We start from the raw sequence: 16,029 nt of genomic DNA, 5'->3' as shown, positions 1-16,029 counted from the left end.
AAAAATGTGCTGAAAGGGCAGAAGAGATTGACTCCAAGGAAGGTTTCTTGAAGATTTAAATTGGGCATGGAAGGATGAACAGGCACATAAGACATTCCAAGCAGAGATAGCAGCAGCCTGAGAAAAGGCCAGAGCAGGTATAATTTGGGGTAAGTTCAGAAAAGTGGTGAGTGACAAATGCACAGAGTATATGGTCTGAGACTGAAGTGCACAGAGAAATGTGGAAGATAAGGCCGAAACATGAGGTAGGGGTTAAATGGTGGATTGCTTGAAAGTATTAGCTTTATTAAAGTATTATTCACATATACAATAAAATTCCATGATTTTAAGTTCAGTGAATTTTGATAAATGTATATAAAGTCTAGTAACCATCACCACAATCAAGATGTAAAACATTTAAATCATCTCAAAACACTTTTGTTCCTTTTCACAAATCTGCATCCCCTGGCCCCTGACGTCCATTGATCTGCTTTCTGTCATTAAAGCTTTGCTTTTTCTAGGTTTTCTTATAATGTAGTCATATAGTAACTACTTTTATGTGTGGCTTTCACTTGGCATAATGCTTCTGACGTTCATCCATGTTACTGTCATTAGCAACAGTTATTCCTTTTCATTGCTTAGTATTTTAATATATGCATATATCACAAGTTGTTTATCTGCTCACCTGCTGTTAGCCATTTGGGCTGTTTCTAATTTTCAACCATTGAATAAAGCTGCTGTGAAAACTGAGAACAAAACTTGCATTTTTCTTGAGTAAAATACCTAGGAATCAGGAACTCTGGCATTAGTATAGTTGAGCCTTGAACACAGGTTTGAACTGCACAGTTTTGCTTCTTCGCAGATTTTCTTCCACCTCTGCCACCCTTTAGAGAGCAAGACCTACTCTTCTTCTTACCACTCCCACTAAGCCTACCCAACATGAAGTCAATGAGGATGAAGACCTTTACGATCATTCACTTCCACCTAATGAATAGCAAATATATCTTCTTTCTTATGATTTCCTTAATAACATTTTCATTTTTTTAGCTTGTAAGAAGAGTATATAATACATATAACACAAAACATGTGTGAATTGACTATGTTATTGGTCAGGCTACCAGTCAACAGTAGGCTAATAGTGATTAACTTTTGGGAGAGTCAAAAGTTATACAAGCATTTGAAACTGCGTGCAGTAAGGAGGAGTTGGGGCCCCTCGCCCTAATGTTGTTCAAGGATCAACTGTACTAAGAAATATTTGCATTTTCCTATATTATCCTGGCAACAAAAAGTATAAATATTTCTTAGTCTTATTTCATAATAAAATTTATTAGATGTGTTATAAGACAGTTGAAGAATTCATACATTTTCCAGCCCTAAAAAGGCCACACACAATCACATACATTCAATGTGTTCCAAGATAATGATATGTATGAGATGCTGTTCCTTATAAACTTTATTATGAAGCAAATAAAATAATACATTCATATTATTATATGAACAAAGAAGTCACACATTAAGAATCCTGTTGCGATTTTCTCTTAAGAGCAAAGAGCTGCAGAATCTCTAATATAAAAAAGAGGACATTTTCAATGTGTCCATTTTGCTAAGAAATGTGTGTATGAAATGCCTCCAAGTTTCTCATACTATATATATTTGCTTTAAAGAAGGAAATTATTTCTCATTTCATTTTCCAAATGAGAAACATTGCCTAAATTCATGGCATCCCTAGGATTATTCTTAGTCTCAACTTCCACATAGAGATGTCTGAAATAGAAAACTTTAAGTATCAGCATTCAGGGATATAAGCTTTCACATTCAAAAGGGCAGAGAATCCCAACATTAACAAATAATGGTTCCACAAAAATCAAAATTACAACTTACACATCTCTTAATAGTAACGTCACTTTAGAGTTTACAAACTACAGAAATAACTGAATTGTAACACATGCAGAGATTAAGAATATTTCAAGTGCTTCTAAATACCTATTATAAAAATATATATCTACTTGACACTATCATGTTCTCTGGAGAAAGATGTATAAAGACTACAGCAGACTTCAGCGTTGACAAAGTAAATTTTTACCTTCAAGCTGCATTCTAAAATTACTCTGAAGAGTCAACGTCACTGAAGTAATGAAAACAAAATGTATTCCACCACAGATTTTTATGGCAGAAATGAAAACTTTAAAAAACCCATGAAACAAAAACAAGATGAGAAATTTCCTGATACATATAATACTATTTACATTCCCTTATCTCAATACTTGGAAACTCAATGTCCAATTTTGTAAACTAGTCATATAAAATGACACTACAAGTATAAATGAGGTGTCATCAATTGACTCTGACAATCTGCCATCTCACCATTCATCACTGACAGCATCCAAAACATGTTACCATCTGCCCACGAGGTGGGGTGCAGAGTGGAAAAGACTAAGGCACAGGTAACTGCCACATAGTGGCAAAGTGCCGGCCAGTGGCATGGGGAGCACACATCCCGTGCCCTCCAAACCCCCGCACGGCCACTCTGCCTGTATCAACACACCCAGTCCCTTGGATGGCGCAGAACTTCCAGAATTTCAGCTTCTTTGGAATTCTCTGAGGGTGAATGCATGTACTCCCATCTATGCGTGTCCAAAACAAAAGCAAAAAAAACATAAAAAATAATGACACATATACCTCTTTACTTAAATGAAAAATAAAATCCTAAGAATAAAAAAAAAAAAAAAAGCCTTATACTTCTTTGTCTCTACTGTGCCTGATGTGCCTTGTACCAACTTGACCTTTAAGAAAACTATTTGCCAAAAAAATAGTTTCCTGATAACTCTTGGGTATGCTTTAGCTAATATTACTATCCCAGAGCCAAAATACACCTTTAACATAAACCAGGGTTTCATAAAGTATAGAACCTCAGGGGATCCTTGGGCAAACTTTCTTTAGCTTAATACTTATGCATACCTCTTTCCAGAAAAACAAATAGGCAGGGAAAGTCCATCTCACCTCCTAGCTACCATGACTCAGCCTGTATTCTCTCTCCCTCCAGTCTCTCCTTGCCCTCACAGAGCCATGGCATTCACCATGTCACCGCTTAAAATATCCAATTTGATTTGCCTTATTTGACTGTGATTTCTTATCAAATCAGCAAAGTCAAAACTAACACAGACCTAGGTATGACATCTGCGGTGTTAACTTTCATATTCTGTGGGTGTTTGGGAATTGGGAGTGTAGGGATAACTACTAAAATGAGTTATCTTCTTACCGGGCAGTTAGAGGTAAAGACATCAAGATACTTTCAATTCTGGATCCTGGAGTGAAGAGGCCAAACTTTGTGCCCCGATCATACAGCAGATTAAATTCTACATACCTGCCATAAATACATCAAATAACATTAAGGGCCAGCTCAATAAAATCTTAAGACTAACCCATAACAAATATTTTAAAAGGGGTGGGTTTTTTCCCCCAGTTCCCATCAGTTGGAACTGGCACAGAGGACACCACCCTACAGCCCACTGAGAGCTCTCCATCTGGACAGGCAGAAATAAAAGGTTATTCTACCCACCGAACAATAGAATACAGAGTCTGACCCAACATAGAGCAGTCACAATACAAGGTTATGTTTTCCCATAAGTAAACAGAATTGACACAAAGCTGAGAAGTTTAAAGCACAACAATTAAGAAAAAAAAAATGCATCCCTTCTCAAGATACCCCAGCTCCTTCTGGCCTTCCTCATACTCTGGAATGTTTCAGAGACAAAGATTTCATTTCACTATCTGTAACTCACGAGTACTGCTACCAAGATGGTGTAAAACTTCTGTATCTGAAAGGCCAACTACAGCTAACAATAATCTATTAACAACGGACTATGATATTCTATATATTCCTCTTTCTTAAAGTAGTTAATTTCATTAATAAGCAGTCACATAATTCAGTCTCTTTGCAGATTAATAGCAATCATAATAAAAGGTAGTGTTGAGTTGCAGCGTTTTCATTTTTTTTTTTTTTAAATGCCCTTAGCATCAACTAAAACTTGGTTCAGTATATTCACTGCCCTAGTCAGATCTGGACTCCATCCAGTTTAAAATCCTGCCTCTGCCTTTAACATAGGATGTAAAAAGGTCTCCCTCTCTGATTTCAAAAGGATAATTTCTACTACTCAAAAGAATTTAGACTGATTCATAATCTGAAAAGTTCAATAAACAGTGCCCCTTTCAGATCATTTATCTAATTCAGAAATTACTCCCTTGGTCTAAACTTCTCTCACATAGTCTTATTTACCTATTGGTTACTGTCTTGATGCCCATCTATAGCAAAATATTCTCTAGGTTATCACAATAATTTTTTTTTTTTTTTTTAGATGGAGTCTCACTCTGTTGCCCAGGCTGGAGTGCAGTGGCGCAGTCTCGGTTCACTGCAATCTCTGCCTCCTGGATTCACGCCATTCTCCTACCTCAGCCTCCCGAGTAGCTGGGACTACAGGCGCCCGCCACCACGCCTGGCTAATTTTTTGTATTTTTAGTAGAGACAGGGTTTCACCATGTTAGCCAGGATGGTCTTGATCTCCTGACCTCGCGATCCACCCACCTCAGCCTCCCAAAGTGCTGGGATTACAGGCCTGAGCCACCACGCCCAGCCCACAATACTTGAATTATTTAAAAGCACCTTTTGTATATGGAACTTGTCAAAAGCCCTGCAAAAGTGTAAAGAATTTTATCTATGCTCCCTTTCTCTCACCATTTATCATTGACTTTTATGTACAAAGAACTATTTAATACCTTCTTATGTCTGTTTCAAAAAATAATTTAAGTGACTCTTCTGAATCCTTTTCTAAGACCATGGAAAAGAATTCTATCTTTTGGCTACCTTTTTCACCTGGTATTACGTTTCTGAAACATCTAAGGGATGGGTATGGTTCTCTAGTTTACATTGATGTATTTGAAAACCTACCACAGAGACCCTTGTTAAGAGTCCTAAATGAATTTTCTGTCAGATCCTTTCCTCTATTGAGCGAATGATGCCCCTCTCTTTACATTGGCCTCTCTACCTCCCACCAAGCTGCACTTAGATCTGATCTTTTAAAAAAAAAAAAAAATGTTTTTTAATAAAAAATGTCCATCTCCTTTTCCTGGTATAGATCTGATATTCTATATATTCCTCTTTCTTAAAGTAGTTAATTGCATTAATAAGTAGTTATCTAATTCAGTCTCTCTGCAGATTAATAGCAATCATAATAAAAGGTAGTGTTGAGTTGCAGCATTTTCTTTTCTTTTCTTTTCTTTTTTTTTAATAATTTCTCATCCTTTTCATACATCTGTCCTCTCTGGGGTGCCTATAAGTTAGGGACTTTAACCAATCCCTTCAATTTAACTAATGCCTACATTTTATCCTGTTTCCCTTTCCCAAAATACAACGAACAAATAAGTTAAAGGTCTTTAATTTCTGGTTTCCTATGAAAAGGATAACTGTAAGACTGACGTTCAAAGTCTGGGGGAGGATAGTAGTAACTGAGGGCAAGAAACTGGATGAGATTGCCAAATAAGAGACTGTACAGTCAAAAGGGAACGAGACTGACTGCTGAAAGGGAGACCCGTGTTTGGAGGGGGTGAAAACAGGGGAAGGTGGGTAACAGTAAGTGAAAAGGATAGATAACGGGTCATGACTGCAGTATTAGAAACCAAAGACAGTGTTGATAGCCCCAGAGAAGAGCTGGAGTTATCCTAGTCCCCAGAGTTTATCGCCATCTTAAGGCCCAGAGATAAGGGAGGCAGAAAGAAGCTGTCTTTGAAGAAGAGTCACACACCATACCATAGAAAATTAATCTAATACCCCACAGTTCTGCCTATCTCATGACACCAGACATGCAATGATACACACACAATGACTTTCAGAATGATCTGCCATCAAACGACGTATAAAAAACAAAACAAACCATTACTCCTGTCTATGAAGTTTTAAAGGATTCACCTAACTAGTATTGACAAAATCTGCCAGCTTTGCCTATAAAATCTTGTGCAAAACTAGAATACTTTACTTTGCACAGAGTTCTAAATTGTCCTCTTAGGTATGTCATCCCCACTAAACTATGAGACTCTTTATGTCAGGTCCATGTTATGGCCACCTGGTAGCCAAGATAGTGCCTCATCACAGGGGCCGCAAAATAAATATCAAGTGAAAGAAGGAAAGAGTGGTAAAGGTATATTCAAGAAATTATGGAAACGAACAAAAAAACATGTTCCAAAATAGATGTATTCTTTAAGAAATTTCTAAAAATTTACTCTCATGTTTTTCAAGTTAATAAATGGGAACCAGATAGCACAGGCAGTCATAAGAAAGGATATACGCAAATGTTTATCTTTAGACTTGAAACATTATTTAAGTTGACCTCTTTAAGGCAAAAGCTTTACCTCCTTAGTACCCAAAGCTTCTTTTGCCTAACACAGAATTAACATCAATGAGAAAATCCATTTTATAGCCATGTTTCAGTACTATACAGGCATTTAAGGTGGCAACGAGAAACTGATCGGGGCCAGCAGGCTGTGTAATTTGGAGTGGATTTACAAGTAGACCGTGGCGGGAGATAGTCTCAAAATGGACACCCCACTGAGCTCACTAGGCTCACTGCACAGAGTAGGGTGGTTAAGGTGAGTATCATGGTAAGAAGCACAAACCTGCTTCAACTGCTTAACCTTATGCACTACACAGACTACAAGTTTTGAAGTCATTTTGACCCAGTTCCACATCTGAGATCTTATATTTACCAGCTATGTCTCTTGGGCAACAGATTTAACTTTCTGAAAAAAGATGATTACACCTATCTTACAGGTTTGCTGAAAAACATCAGATACAAAATGCCTAATGGAGAGGCCGGCAGAATTTCTGAAATTATCTCCATTAAAATAACTTCTGTGAAATCTTTAAGATGAATGAAAAAAAAGTGTGATTCCAAATTTACAAAGCCGCAAAGACATTAAATGAGGCTCACATCTTGACATAAGGCTGGAGGGTATTACTAGAAGACTAAGAGAAATCAGCAGAATTAAATTCGGCAAGTACTTACTACATGCCTACTATGAGTCGCTAACGTATAGATGAATTAAATAAACTTTGCTATAATTATACTATTACTTTACACAATGTCTTTTAATTCATTTACTATCCATCTAGCTCTGAAAAGAAATTAACACAACTATTACAAAGTATCGGACAACACAACACCTGCTATTATTAAGAGCTGCTCCACCTCCCCCAGTTACGCCATGAAAGAATTCATTCTCCAGTCACTTACCGTCCTCTTCTGAGCTGCTGCCACAGCTTCTCCTGGGGCGTGAATGAGTCATCACAGTGCTTTTTCACAAGGGGAATATAAGAAGGAACTACAGCCTTGGCACAGCTCTGTACAAAGCGAAACACCTCCTCCTTGGACGGAGAGTCAAGATCATCAAAAAAGATACCACCAATGCCGCGCCGCTCTCCACGATGGGCTATAAAGAAGTAATCATCACACCTGGAAAACACAGCCGCGCCAAACCAGGGATCAAATGGAAAAAAGGAGACGTGAAAATCAATGCGAGACTTTCAGGTTACAGCACTATCCTCAACTAATGTCAGGATAGTGTCCTAATTTGCTGTCCAACTATGAAAATGAAATGAGGATTTTAGACAGATTTTTTACAGATGTCACCAAGGTAGAAAATGCTTATCTTTTTTTTTTTTTTTTTTTTTTGAGACGGAGTCTCGCTCTGTCGCCCAGGCTGGAGTGCAGTGGCACGATCTCGGCTCACCACAATCTCTGCCTCCCGGGTTCACGCCATTCTCCTGCCTCAGCCTCCCAAGTAGCTGGGACTACAGGCACCCACCACCACGCTTGGCTAATTGTTTGTATTTTTAGTACAGATGGAGTTTCACCGTGTTAGCCAGGATGGTCTCGATCTCCTGACCTCGTGATCCGCCCAACTCGGCCTCCCAAAGTGCTGGAGTGAGCCAGGGCGCCCGCCGAAAATGCTTATCCTCTTATTTTCAAAGCAACCAGACAATCTCACACAAGTCTATGTAAACGATGTGAAACTCTAAGAACTTTAGTGAACAGAGAAACAGTCCAATATTGATACTGTATTTCTTGGAACAAGTTGCTGCCTTCAGAAGCACTGATGCTTTTGTAGGAGGCAGGAGGCCAGGAATCTTCCACTAACAATGACACCAACCATGGTGCAAAGCCAAGCTCTCTCGAGTGAGTTCTTTATTCACCAAAGGAAGGTACTATACACAATCAGGTCTCTTTCAGCAATAAAATTTGATGGTTCTATAGCATGAATGACAGAGGGAAAAGCTGGTGGAAAAAAAAGATCAGAGAATATTTTTTATTCTTTCATATGTCATATCAGACATATGAAAGCTTACCCTGTGAGGCAGCACATACAACTATTAATCTGTTCTTGAGTCTTTTCCCCTCTATGGCTACTAGAACAGGTTTCCTAAGAAGCCATTTCCTAACTGTTAAACTCGTAAAATAGTTTATATCCTAAAAGTAGTTCTTTTGATAATCTCTGCATAAGGGTCCTTAAATAGAAAAACAGGTTCAAACAAAAACTAAAAGCTATTTAAAAGGTCACCTTAAATACAGCTTCAATTGCTTAAACAACAACAACAACAGAACAACAGATGCAGATCCCTAGAACTGACACATCGGTAGAATTCACCTCAATCGTGACTTGTTGGCCTTCTTTATATGCACATTTTATTAACACAGTCTAAAAAAGTATATCCTGAGCAAGATTGTAAAGTCAGTTTTTAACCCAAATCATACCTTTTCAAAATCTCTCTTCAAAACATTATAAAATTAAGTAATCTACTTACTTCTTAGTCAGTGTTCCTTTGCTTATAACAGAATTGCTGAAACTGCGTAATTTATAAGTAAAAGGAACTTATTTCTTAAGTTATGGAAGCTGAGAAGTTCAAGTTTGAGGGGCTTCATCTAGTGTGAGCGTTCTTGCCGGTGGGGTCTCTGCAGAGTCCTGAGGCAGCACACATCACATGGTCGGGGGCTGAACGTGCTAGCTCAGGTCTCTTCTTATAAAGCCACCAGTCCCGCTCCCATGAATTTAACCCATTAATGCATGAATGGATTAATCCATCCATCAGGGCTTTGCCCAATCACCTCTTAAAGGGCCCAGCTCTTAATACTGCCAGATTGGGGGTTACATTTCGACATGAGTTTTGGAGGGGACAAATATTCAAACCCAAGCACTTATACTAAAAACTTCTTTTTAACTAGCTAGCATCCTAGATATTTTATTACCTAACACTGCTTAAAGTCATCTCAGTAATAGCTAGAAAAAAGAACCAAAAGAGAACTGTCTACTCTATTAGTCCTCCTGGAAGGATGCTAAGTTCTGAGAGAGTTTACAAGACAACTAGTATCTGCATGCATCCATGGCTGTATACTTTTCAGTAGTAATGTTACATCAAGAGGAGAATATTCAAATGTTTCATCTTTTCTGGCAATTTTAAAGCTGAACTCCACACTCTTGCATAAATGACATTAACATTCTACAACTATTAGCTCTAAAAACAAAGCAAAAAGACAAAAATTCTTTCTGTTCTTCCTTTTTCAAGAATGTCAATGAGCGCTAAGCAAAATTGAGTACTTTACTCATATTCCAAACAATTTGTGCCAAGATTCCATTTGATGATAACAAATATTCTGGGTCTTCTTCCAACTTTTGTTTGTTTTCTTATTTTATCATTAGAATTTCTTCAACAAATTCTCCAATTCCTCTTTCCCCTTGGCCAAAATCTCTGGTATGTGGGCATCTCCCTCTAGTGGTTCTCCAACCCTTCCCATGCCCTTACACATTCCCAAGTCAACATCAGGAACAATAATTCTCATCTGGAATGAGAATTTAACAACCCACTCTAGATTAAAAAGCCTCTCATTCTCAAGCATAGATCACCTTACAGTTTACAGTCTATCATTCTAAATCATTTGGAATAAAAAGATGTTACTACTCAATTTATATTATAATATTCCTAACTAAATAATTTAATACAACCACTTAAAACTAGTATTCTAATTCTTCTGATGAGTAAAGTAAGAAAAATAGTTCCATTTTCATAAGCAGAAGAGGGTATTTGGTGACATAATAGTTGCCTTCAGAAGGAATAGAATGTAATTTTGGAGTCATGAAAGTTCAGTAACTTTACCTACCATTTTTTAAATTTGGGGTAGAGCTCTGGACCATGCTGGTCACAAGCCTCCTTTAGAGTTCTGTGGAAATGGACAGCGTCTTCTTGGTTCAAGTATGTTGGAGTGAGGTCACATCCACCACCAAACCACCACTGCTTGTTGCCTACCAAATCAAGACATGGGATTCTAATGCAGACTTTCGAGCTTCAGCATTACTGGCTAGATTAGAAAACTTAATTTAGCAGCTTAATTTATTCAGCATAAAATGGATGACAATAAAAAAAAATTTTAACTGATTTTAGCTCTGAAGACCAGTAAGGCCCGGGCAGAAAAAGAGAGGTAAAAGCGGCCAGGTGCGGTGGCTCATGGCTGTAATCCCAGCACTTTGGGAGGCCGAGGTGGGCAGATCGCCTGAGGTCAGGAGTTCGAGACCAGCCTGGCCAATATGGTGAAATCTCGCTGCTACTAAAAATCCGAAAAATAGCCGGGTGTGGTGGCCACCTATAATCTCAGCTACTCAGGAGGCTGAGGCAGGAGAATCGCTTGAACCCAGGAGGTAGAGGTTGCAGTAAGCTGAGATCGCGCCACTGCACTCCAACCTGGGAGACAAGAGTGAGACTCCATCTCAAAAAAACAAAACAAAACAACAACAAAAAATTAGAAATAAACTAAAAAGTAAGAAAGTGGAACTTGCAAGGAATGATATGCAGGGCAGTGAGTGATAAAACAGTACACTGGTGGATCAGGAAGTGGATTGCAACTCTGGCTGTAGAGGAGAATCACATGAGGAGCTTAAAATAGCTAGATCACAAAAAAGAAAAACTAAAAACAAACCCACATCTCTGACCCAGGAATCTGTAGTTTATAAAAACTTCCCAGGAGATTCTGACACTCCTTGTATTAAGAACCACTACCACCCCTCCCCTTTCCTAGAAAGAGTAAAAACACTTGCTGAGGTAACTTACCACTTGAGAATAACTGTTTCATATGTTCACGGGTGTATGAGTTGTCAATACTAGTTAGCAACTTTAAACATAAAAGGTTGAACCAAGCTGAATGGCTTCAAAATGAAAAGTTAAAGCAGTGACTTTAAATGCCATCACCTACAGAGACACCAATAGGAATAGGCGTGGCACTGCACAGGTACTCTGACATGTGGCATCAGGTAAGAGACAGGCTGGAACTACATGCACAGGAGGTATCATCAACTGCATCCCACTTTCGACCCACTGCTAATGCCCTGGTGACTAGCAAAGCTATGCATACGTAAAATATTTTCCAAAAGCAAGTTCTCAATTTCAACTTAACCTCGTACATAAGGTGTTCCTTCAGATGTAATGAATTTATGTTTGCAAAGAACCCTGGGCGCACACTGGAGTTCAGGTTCATTAAATCATTCCTTCTATGCTGGAGGAAATATGGGAAGATATGGGAAGGTTAGAGTCAGTCAATATCGTTCTTTTTTTTTTTTTTTTTTTTGTGATGGAATCTCGCTCTGTCACCCAGGCTGGACTGCAGTGCAGTGGAGCAATCTCCGCTCACCGCAACCTGTCACCCAGGTTGAAGTGATTCTTCCACTTCAGCCGCCCGAGTAGCTGGGACTACAGGTGCGTGCCACCACACCCAGCTAAGTTTTTGTATTTTTAGTAGAGAGGGGGTTTCACCATGTTGGTCAGGCTGGTCTTGAACTCCTGACCTCAAGTGATCCACCCGCCTCAGCCTCCCAAAGTGCTGGGATTACAGGCATGAGCCACCATGCCTGGCCCCATTCTTACTTGTCATGTCTTGGGCAGAATCCATTGCACTTGCCAAGAAATTGCCTTTATATGCCTCCTGAAAGACCTACTTAAGACTCCTCTTTCTCACTTTTAGATGTTATGCTCTCTTATCTGTTTCAAAATGCACATTTTGCATAATAGTACTTTCCATAGCTCCTGAGACCTTACCATCAGCTTCTTCTACTTCAAAGTATCTGTAGTTGAAATGGATAGTAGGAGCATGAGGATTCTTGGGGTGGATAACAGAGCTCACGCCCATAGCGCAAAATGGCAATTTACCTGGAAAGTAAAATACGAGTAGTGAGCTATATTCAGTTACCTTGAATGGCTTGAAACAATTGAACTCTAATATGATTTCTAAGTCAATTTTCAAAAGCTGGTTTTTACATTGTCTCTTAAAAACATAATTTAAAAAAAGTAATTCTCAACCTGCAGCATATGAACTCAAATGGCTTTTTTCAGAAGCAGTATTTAATTTATAAATAAAACTTGTGGGCAAAATAAGGTTTGCAGGGACTATTAAAGACTGTCGAGGCTGTCTGATTTACCATCTTTAGTCTTCAGAACTTTTCCTCTGCTTCTCATTTGTTTTGCAGCTTCCTCTGAAAGATTTCCATGAACAACAGAAATGCTCACCCCAGCCTTTTCGAAAACACACCCATCTTGAAGTACACAGCTGATGCCACCACCTCCTGTGTATAGAAATGTAAAAAAGGAGGGAATGTAAGAGTATGTGCAAAACTGAAAGCAACCCTTGCATGAAGATGCTTATCTTCCTGTTTCCCAAATCTTTTATATCAGTGTACTTATCATTTTATGTACAATACAATTAGATAACTAGCTCAGCTTTATAACATACACTATTAATATTGGGCAAATACTGGACCTTCTCATATCACTAAACTGAATATTTCTTCAACATTCTCCTGCTATCATCTAAAATAAATCACTGGAATATTCTCCCTTCAGATTCTACTGTTCAGAATGGCATCTATCAGTTATGATATATGAGAGAAAGCTAAGGTTAAAAATGGGAATGGGTAGACTTGAAGGGTGTTCTATTATTACTGAATTTAAGAGATCAATATTGTTTCAAAAATTTCTTTCTCAGTGTGCTGTTTGCCTTTTAATTTTATTTACAGGCAATTAAGAAACAGTAGATATTCAAACTCTGAAGGGATTCAAAACCTTAAAGTGAGACGCACATTAGTAGTCACGTGTATGAGCCTTACTACTAATTTTTTTTAAGGTACTAGGGTCACTGTAAGGACAATGTTTCATCAAAGTTCATGTTTGGCTTGTTTTATTTCTAAGAACATTTAGAGCTGGATGGGAGATAAGATGATCCAGTACAACCCTCATATATTCCAAATGAGAAAACTGAGGACCAGAGGGGCAAAATATCTCATCCAAGACCAAACTGCTGACGAGTGGCTGCAACAATTTATCTAAATGCTGCCTATGCTTCAGACAATATTCTAAGCACTTCACATATATTCCATCCATATATACGGGTAGTATGAGGATTAAATGAGATGAAATATATATATATTTCATAGATGGGAAAACAGCCATAAAAAAAGTAACTTCTGAGGGTCACACGGCTAGTCTAGTACTTGAGGTTGTGTCCTAGTTCAGTGGTCTTTGCTTGAAAACATTACAAGATGGAAAACTAGACTGAACTTCATTTAATATAGATGTAACAATATCACAGCTCAAAACAGGAGAAGTCAGGAATCCTTCAAGTTTCCACTCAAGATGTGGGGTTTCACTGTATGGGCAACACCACGGTCATGAATGTATGCCTCTATGAGAACTGGGTTCTGATGCTCATTGACATTAGAAGGGAAGACTTTCCTAGCAGGAAATCTGACGCGTGCATTTGGTAGTGCTACTGAGAAACCAATCAAATATATCTTGGGCAACAGTAAAAAGAAGTGGGAAGACTCTGACACAATGGCATCCTGGCTGGAGGAGTTTCGCCGACACTTAGCGCGCAGGAGATGAGTTCTTTCCATCTCCTAAAGAGGAAAAAGCGCAAATTCACCCAGAGAAGGAGACAAAATGTGTTCCATAATCTATTGAAATTTATGTTCAATAACGAACTTTGGACATCTAAGCTTGTTAGTTACAAATACCCCTTAAAAGTTCTAAAACAAACAAACAAAAAGCTGCTATGGAATTGCAAAGATTTTGAAATGCAGTACCACAGTGACAGCTGATCTGGGTCCACACCTGCAAGCAGAGGGCTGGTGACCCTTTCGTGTCCATCTTTTTATCAGCGGCCTCTAACCAAGCGGCCTCTCCGTGGGTACCCCCTACCTACCCCATCTCATATTGTGAACTATTACATTTTCTGTCTGCAATCTGGAACCTGACCCTTTTTCCCCCATCTCCACCTCCCGCCAAGGGCCGGCCTCCTTACCTTCCTTCCTCTCCCACCGGTCCACAGAAAAGCTGGCGCCCCCGTCTACCTGTGCCAGAGCCTGACACACCTGGGCCTGGGTCTCCAGGATCAACAGCTCCATCTTGGTCTTCATGTCGCCCGGCCTCCTTCGCAGCTCGCCCAGGTCGGTCACAGGCGGGGCCATGAAGCTGCTGCAGCGGCGGGCCAGCTCATCCTCCTCCTCCGGCCTCCCCAGCGAAGGGGCCCGCGTCCCCGAGCTCTTAGGCACCATCTCCGCCCGCTGCACATGCCCGAGGGCAGCGGCGGCCAGCCCCACCAACCCCGCCAGCGCCGCGGCCAGCCCTGTCCCCAGCCAGGGGCCGCCTCTCGCCGTCGGGCCGTGCCCCAGCCCGCGGCTCTGCTCCGTGCCAGCCGGGCCAGGGGGCCGGCAGATGCGTCTGGCTGCGCTGTGCTGGGACGAGGCTCGGAGCCCTCCGCCGCCGCACTGGGACCAGGCGCGGAGCCCTCTGCAGCCGCCCCGCGCCACGCGCCAGCAGGGGCCGACGCTCAGCCTGCCCAGCTGCAAGGCCATGCTCCCGCACTATCACCTGGGGCAGTGCCTGCGTCCCAGAGCCCGGCCTTTGAGCCGACCCACCCCGACCCCGGGAGTCCTGAGCCCGCGAGCCGCACAGGACGAAAGAACCTTTCGCGAAGAGCCACTGCAGCGTCGGGCTCCGGCGGCGGGGGCGGGAAGTGGGGCGTGCTGGGAGCTGTAGTCCGGATCCTATCGCCGCCTGCAGCGTCCCCGCGCGGGGCGGGAGATAAGAATCCGACGCGCCCAGAAGGGCTGGTCCGAAGGGAAGAGAGCGGGGCAGGGACGGTGCTGTAGAAGCTACGGGAGAGATAACAGAGGCTCTCTTGTCACGTACAACTTCGGGTCGGCTGTTTACTCAGCCAAGGAGAGAAGAGAGAGTCGGGCTGGGAGGCTGAGGGCGGACTGGGGCGGAAATGTGGCAGAGATCCCAGTCCCGCTTACATTTTCAAACAGGGTTTGCAGAATACAGAGCCTGGCTCAGGATGTATAGACTACAGACCTGCCCGTCGCTCTGGGTCCTGGTCCTCTAGAGTTTTCAGAGGGGATGGGCAGGCTGGGAAACTCCTTGCTTAAGGATGATTTTCTAAGGAGAGTGGGAGAAGCTAGTAATGGACTCGGAAGAGAATCTAGAAGACTTTCTGTGATCGAGTCCACATCACAGTTCTGTCCTTAAGATTTCCCCAGGCCGGAGCCGGCACGGTGGCTCACGCCAGTAATCCTAGCACTTTGGAAGGCCCAGGCGGGTGGATCAGATGAGGTCAGGAGTTCGAGACCAGCCTGGCCAACATGGTGAAACCCTGTCTGTACTAAAAATTAAAAAAAATTAAAAAATAAAAATAATAAAAGCTGGGTGTGAGGGCGTGCGCCTGTAGTCTCAGCTACTCGGGAGGCTGAGGCAGGAGAATTGCTTGAACCCGGGAGGCAGAGGTTGCAGTAAGCGGAGATCGCGCCACTGCACTCTAGCCTGGGTGACAGAGCGAGACTCTGTCTCAAAAAAAAAAAAAAAAGATTTCCCCAGGCCTTGCTTCTATAGTACCTACTTGATTATTTTAGAAAAAGGAAAAGCAACGTGACTGTTTTGGTTAACCAGTAGAAAATTCCTGTGTTTTG

The 16,029-nt window shown here is 41.0% G+C and overlaps 1 protein-coding gene across 1 annotated transcript; it reads right to left on the bottom strand.

Moving 5' to 3' along the window:
• Nucleotides 1-1,286: 1,286 nt before the first annotated feature.
• CPOX (coproporphyrinogen oxidase) lies at nucleotides 1,287-15,024 on the bottom strand. The gene is made up of 7 exons (XM_001088605.5): nucleotides 14,364-15,024; nucleotides 12,487-12,630; nucleotides 12,107-12,217; nucleotides 10,182-10,323; nucleotides 7,263-7,481; nucleotides 3,239-3,343; nucleotides 1,287-2,603 (listed from the first exon to the last, which is right to left on the bottom strand). The coding sequence occupies exons 1-7, from the start codon at nucleotides 14,914-14,916 to the stop codon at nucleotides 2,516-2,518; spliced, it is 1,362 nt and encodes a 453-aa protein (XP_001088605.3). The 5' UTR covers nucleotides 14,917-15,024; the 3' UTR covers nucleotides 1,287-2,515.
• Nucleotides 15,025-16,029: the final 1,005 nt, after the last annotated feature.

Source organism: Macaca mulatta, chromosome 2 (assembly GCF_049350105.2).
Source record: "Macaca mulatta isolate MMU2019108-1 chromosome 2, T2T-MMU8v2.0, whole genome shotgun sequence".
NCBI lineage: Eukaryota > Metazoa > Chordata > Mammalia > Primates > Cercopithecidae > Macaca > Macaca mulatta.
The sequence above is the reverse complement of the archived record's forward strand: the minus strand, read 5'-3'. Positions and strand labels throughout refer to the sequence as shown.

Coding starts and splice junctions, on each gene's coding strand:
- CPOX (XM_001088605.5), bottom strand. CDS start 14,916: ATGGCCTTGCAGCTGGGCAGGCTGAGCGTCGGCCCCTGCTGGCGCGTG. Junction 12,218..12,486: donor AGTTCTGAAGACTAAAGATG/GTAAATCAGACA, acceptor TTTACTTTCCAG/GTAAATTGCCATTTTGCGCT. Junction 10,324..12,106: donor TGAAGTAGAAGAAGCTGATG/GTAAGGTCTCAG, acceptor TTGATTTGGTAG/GCAACAAGCAGTGGTGGTTT.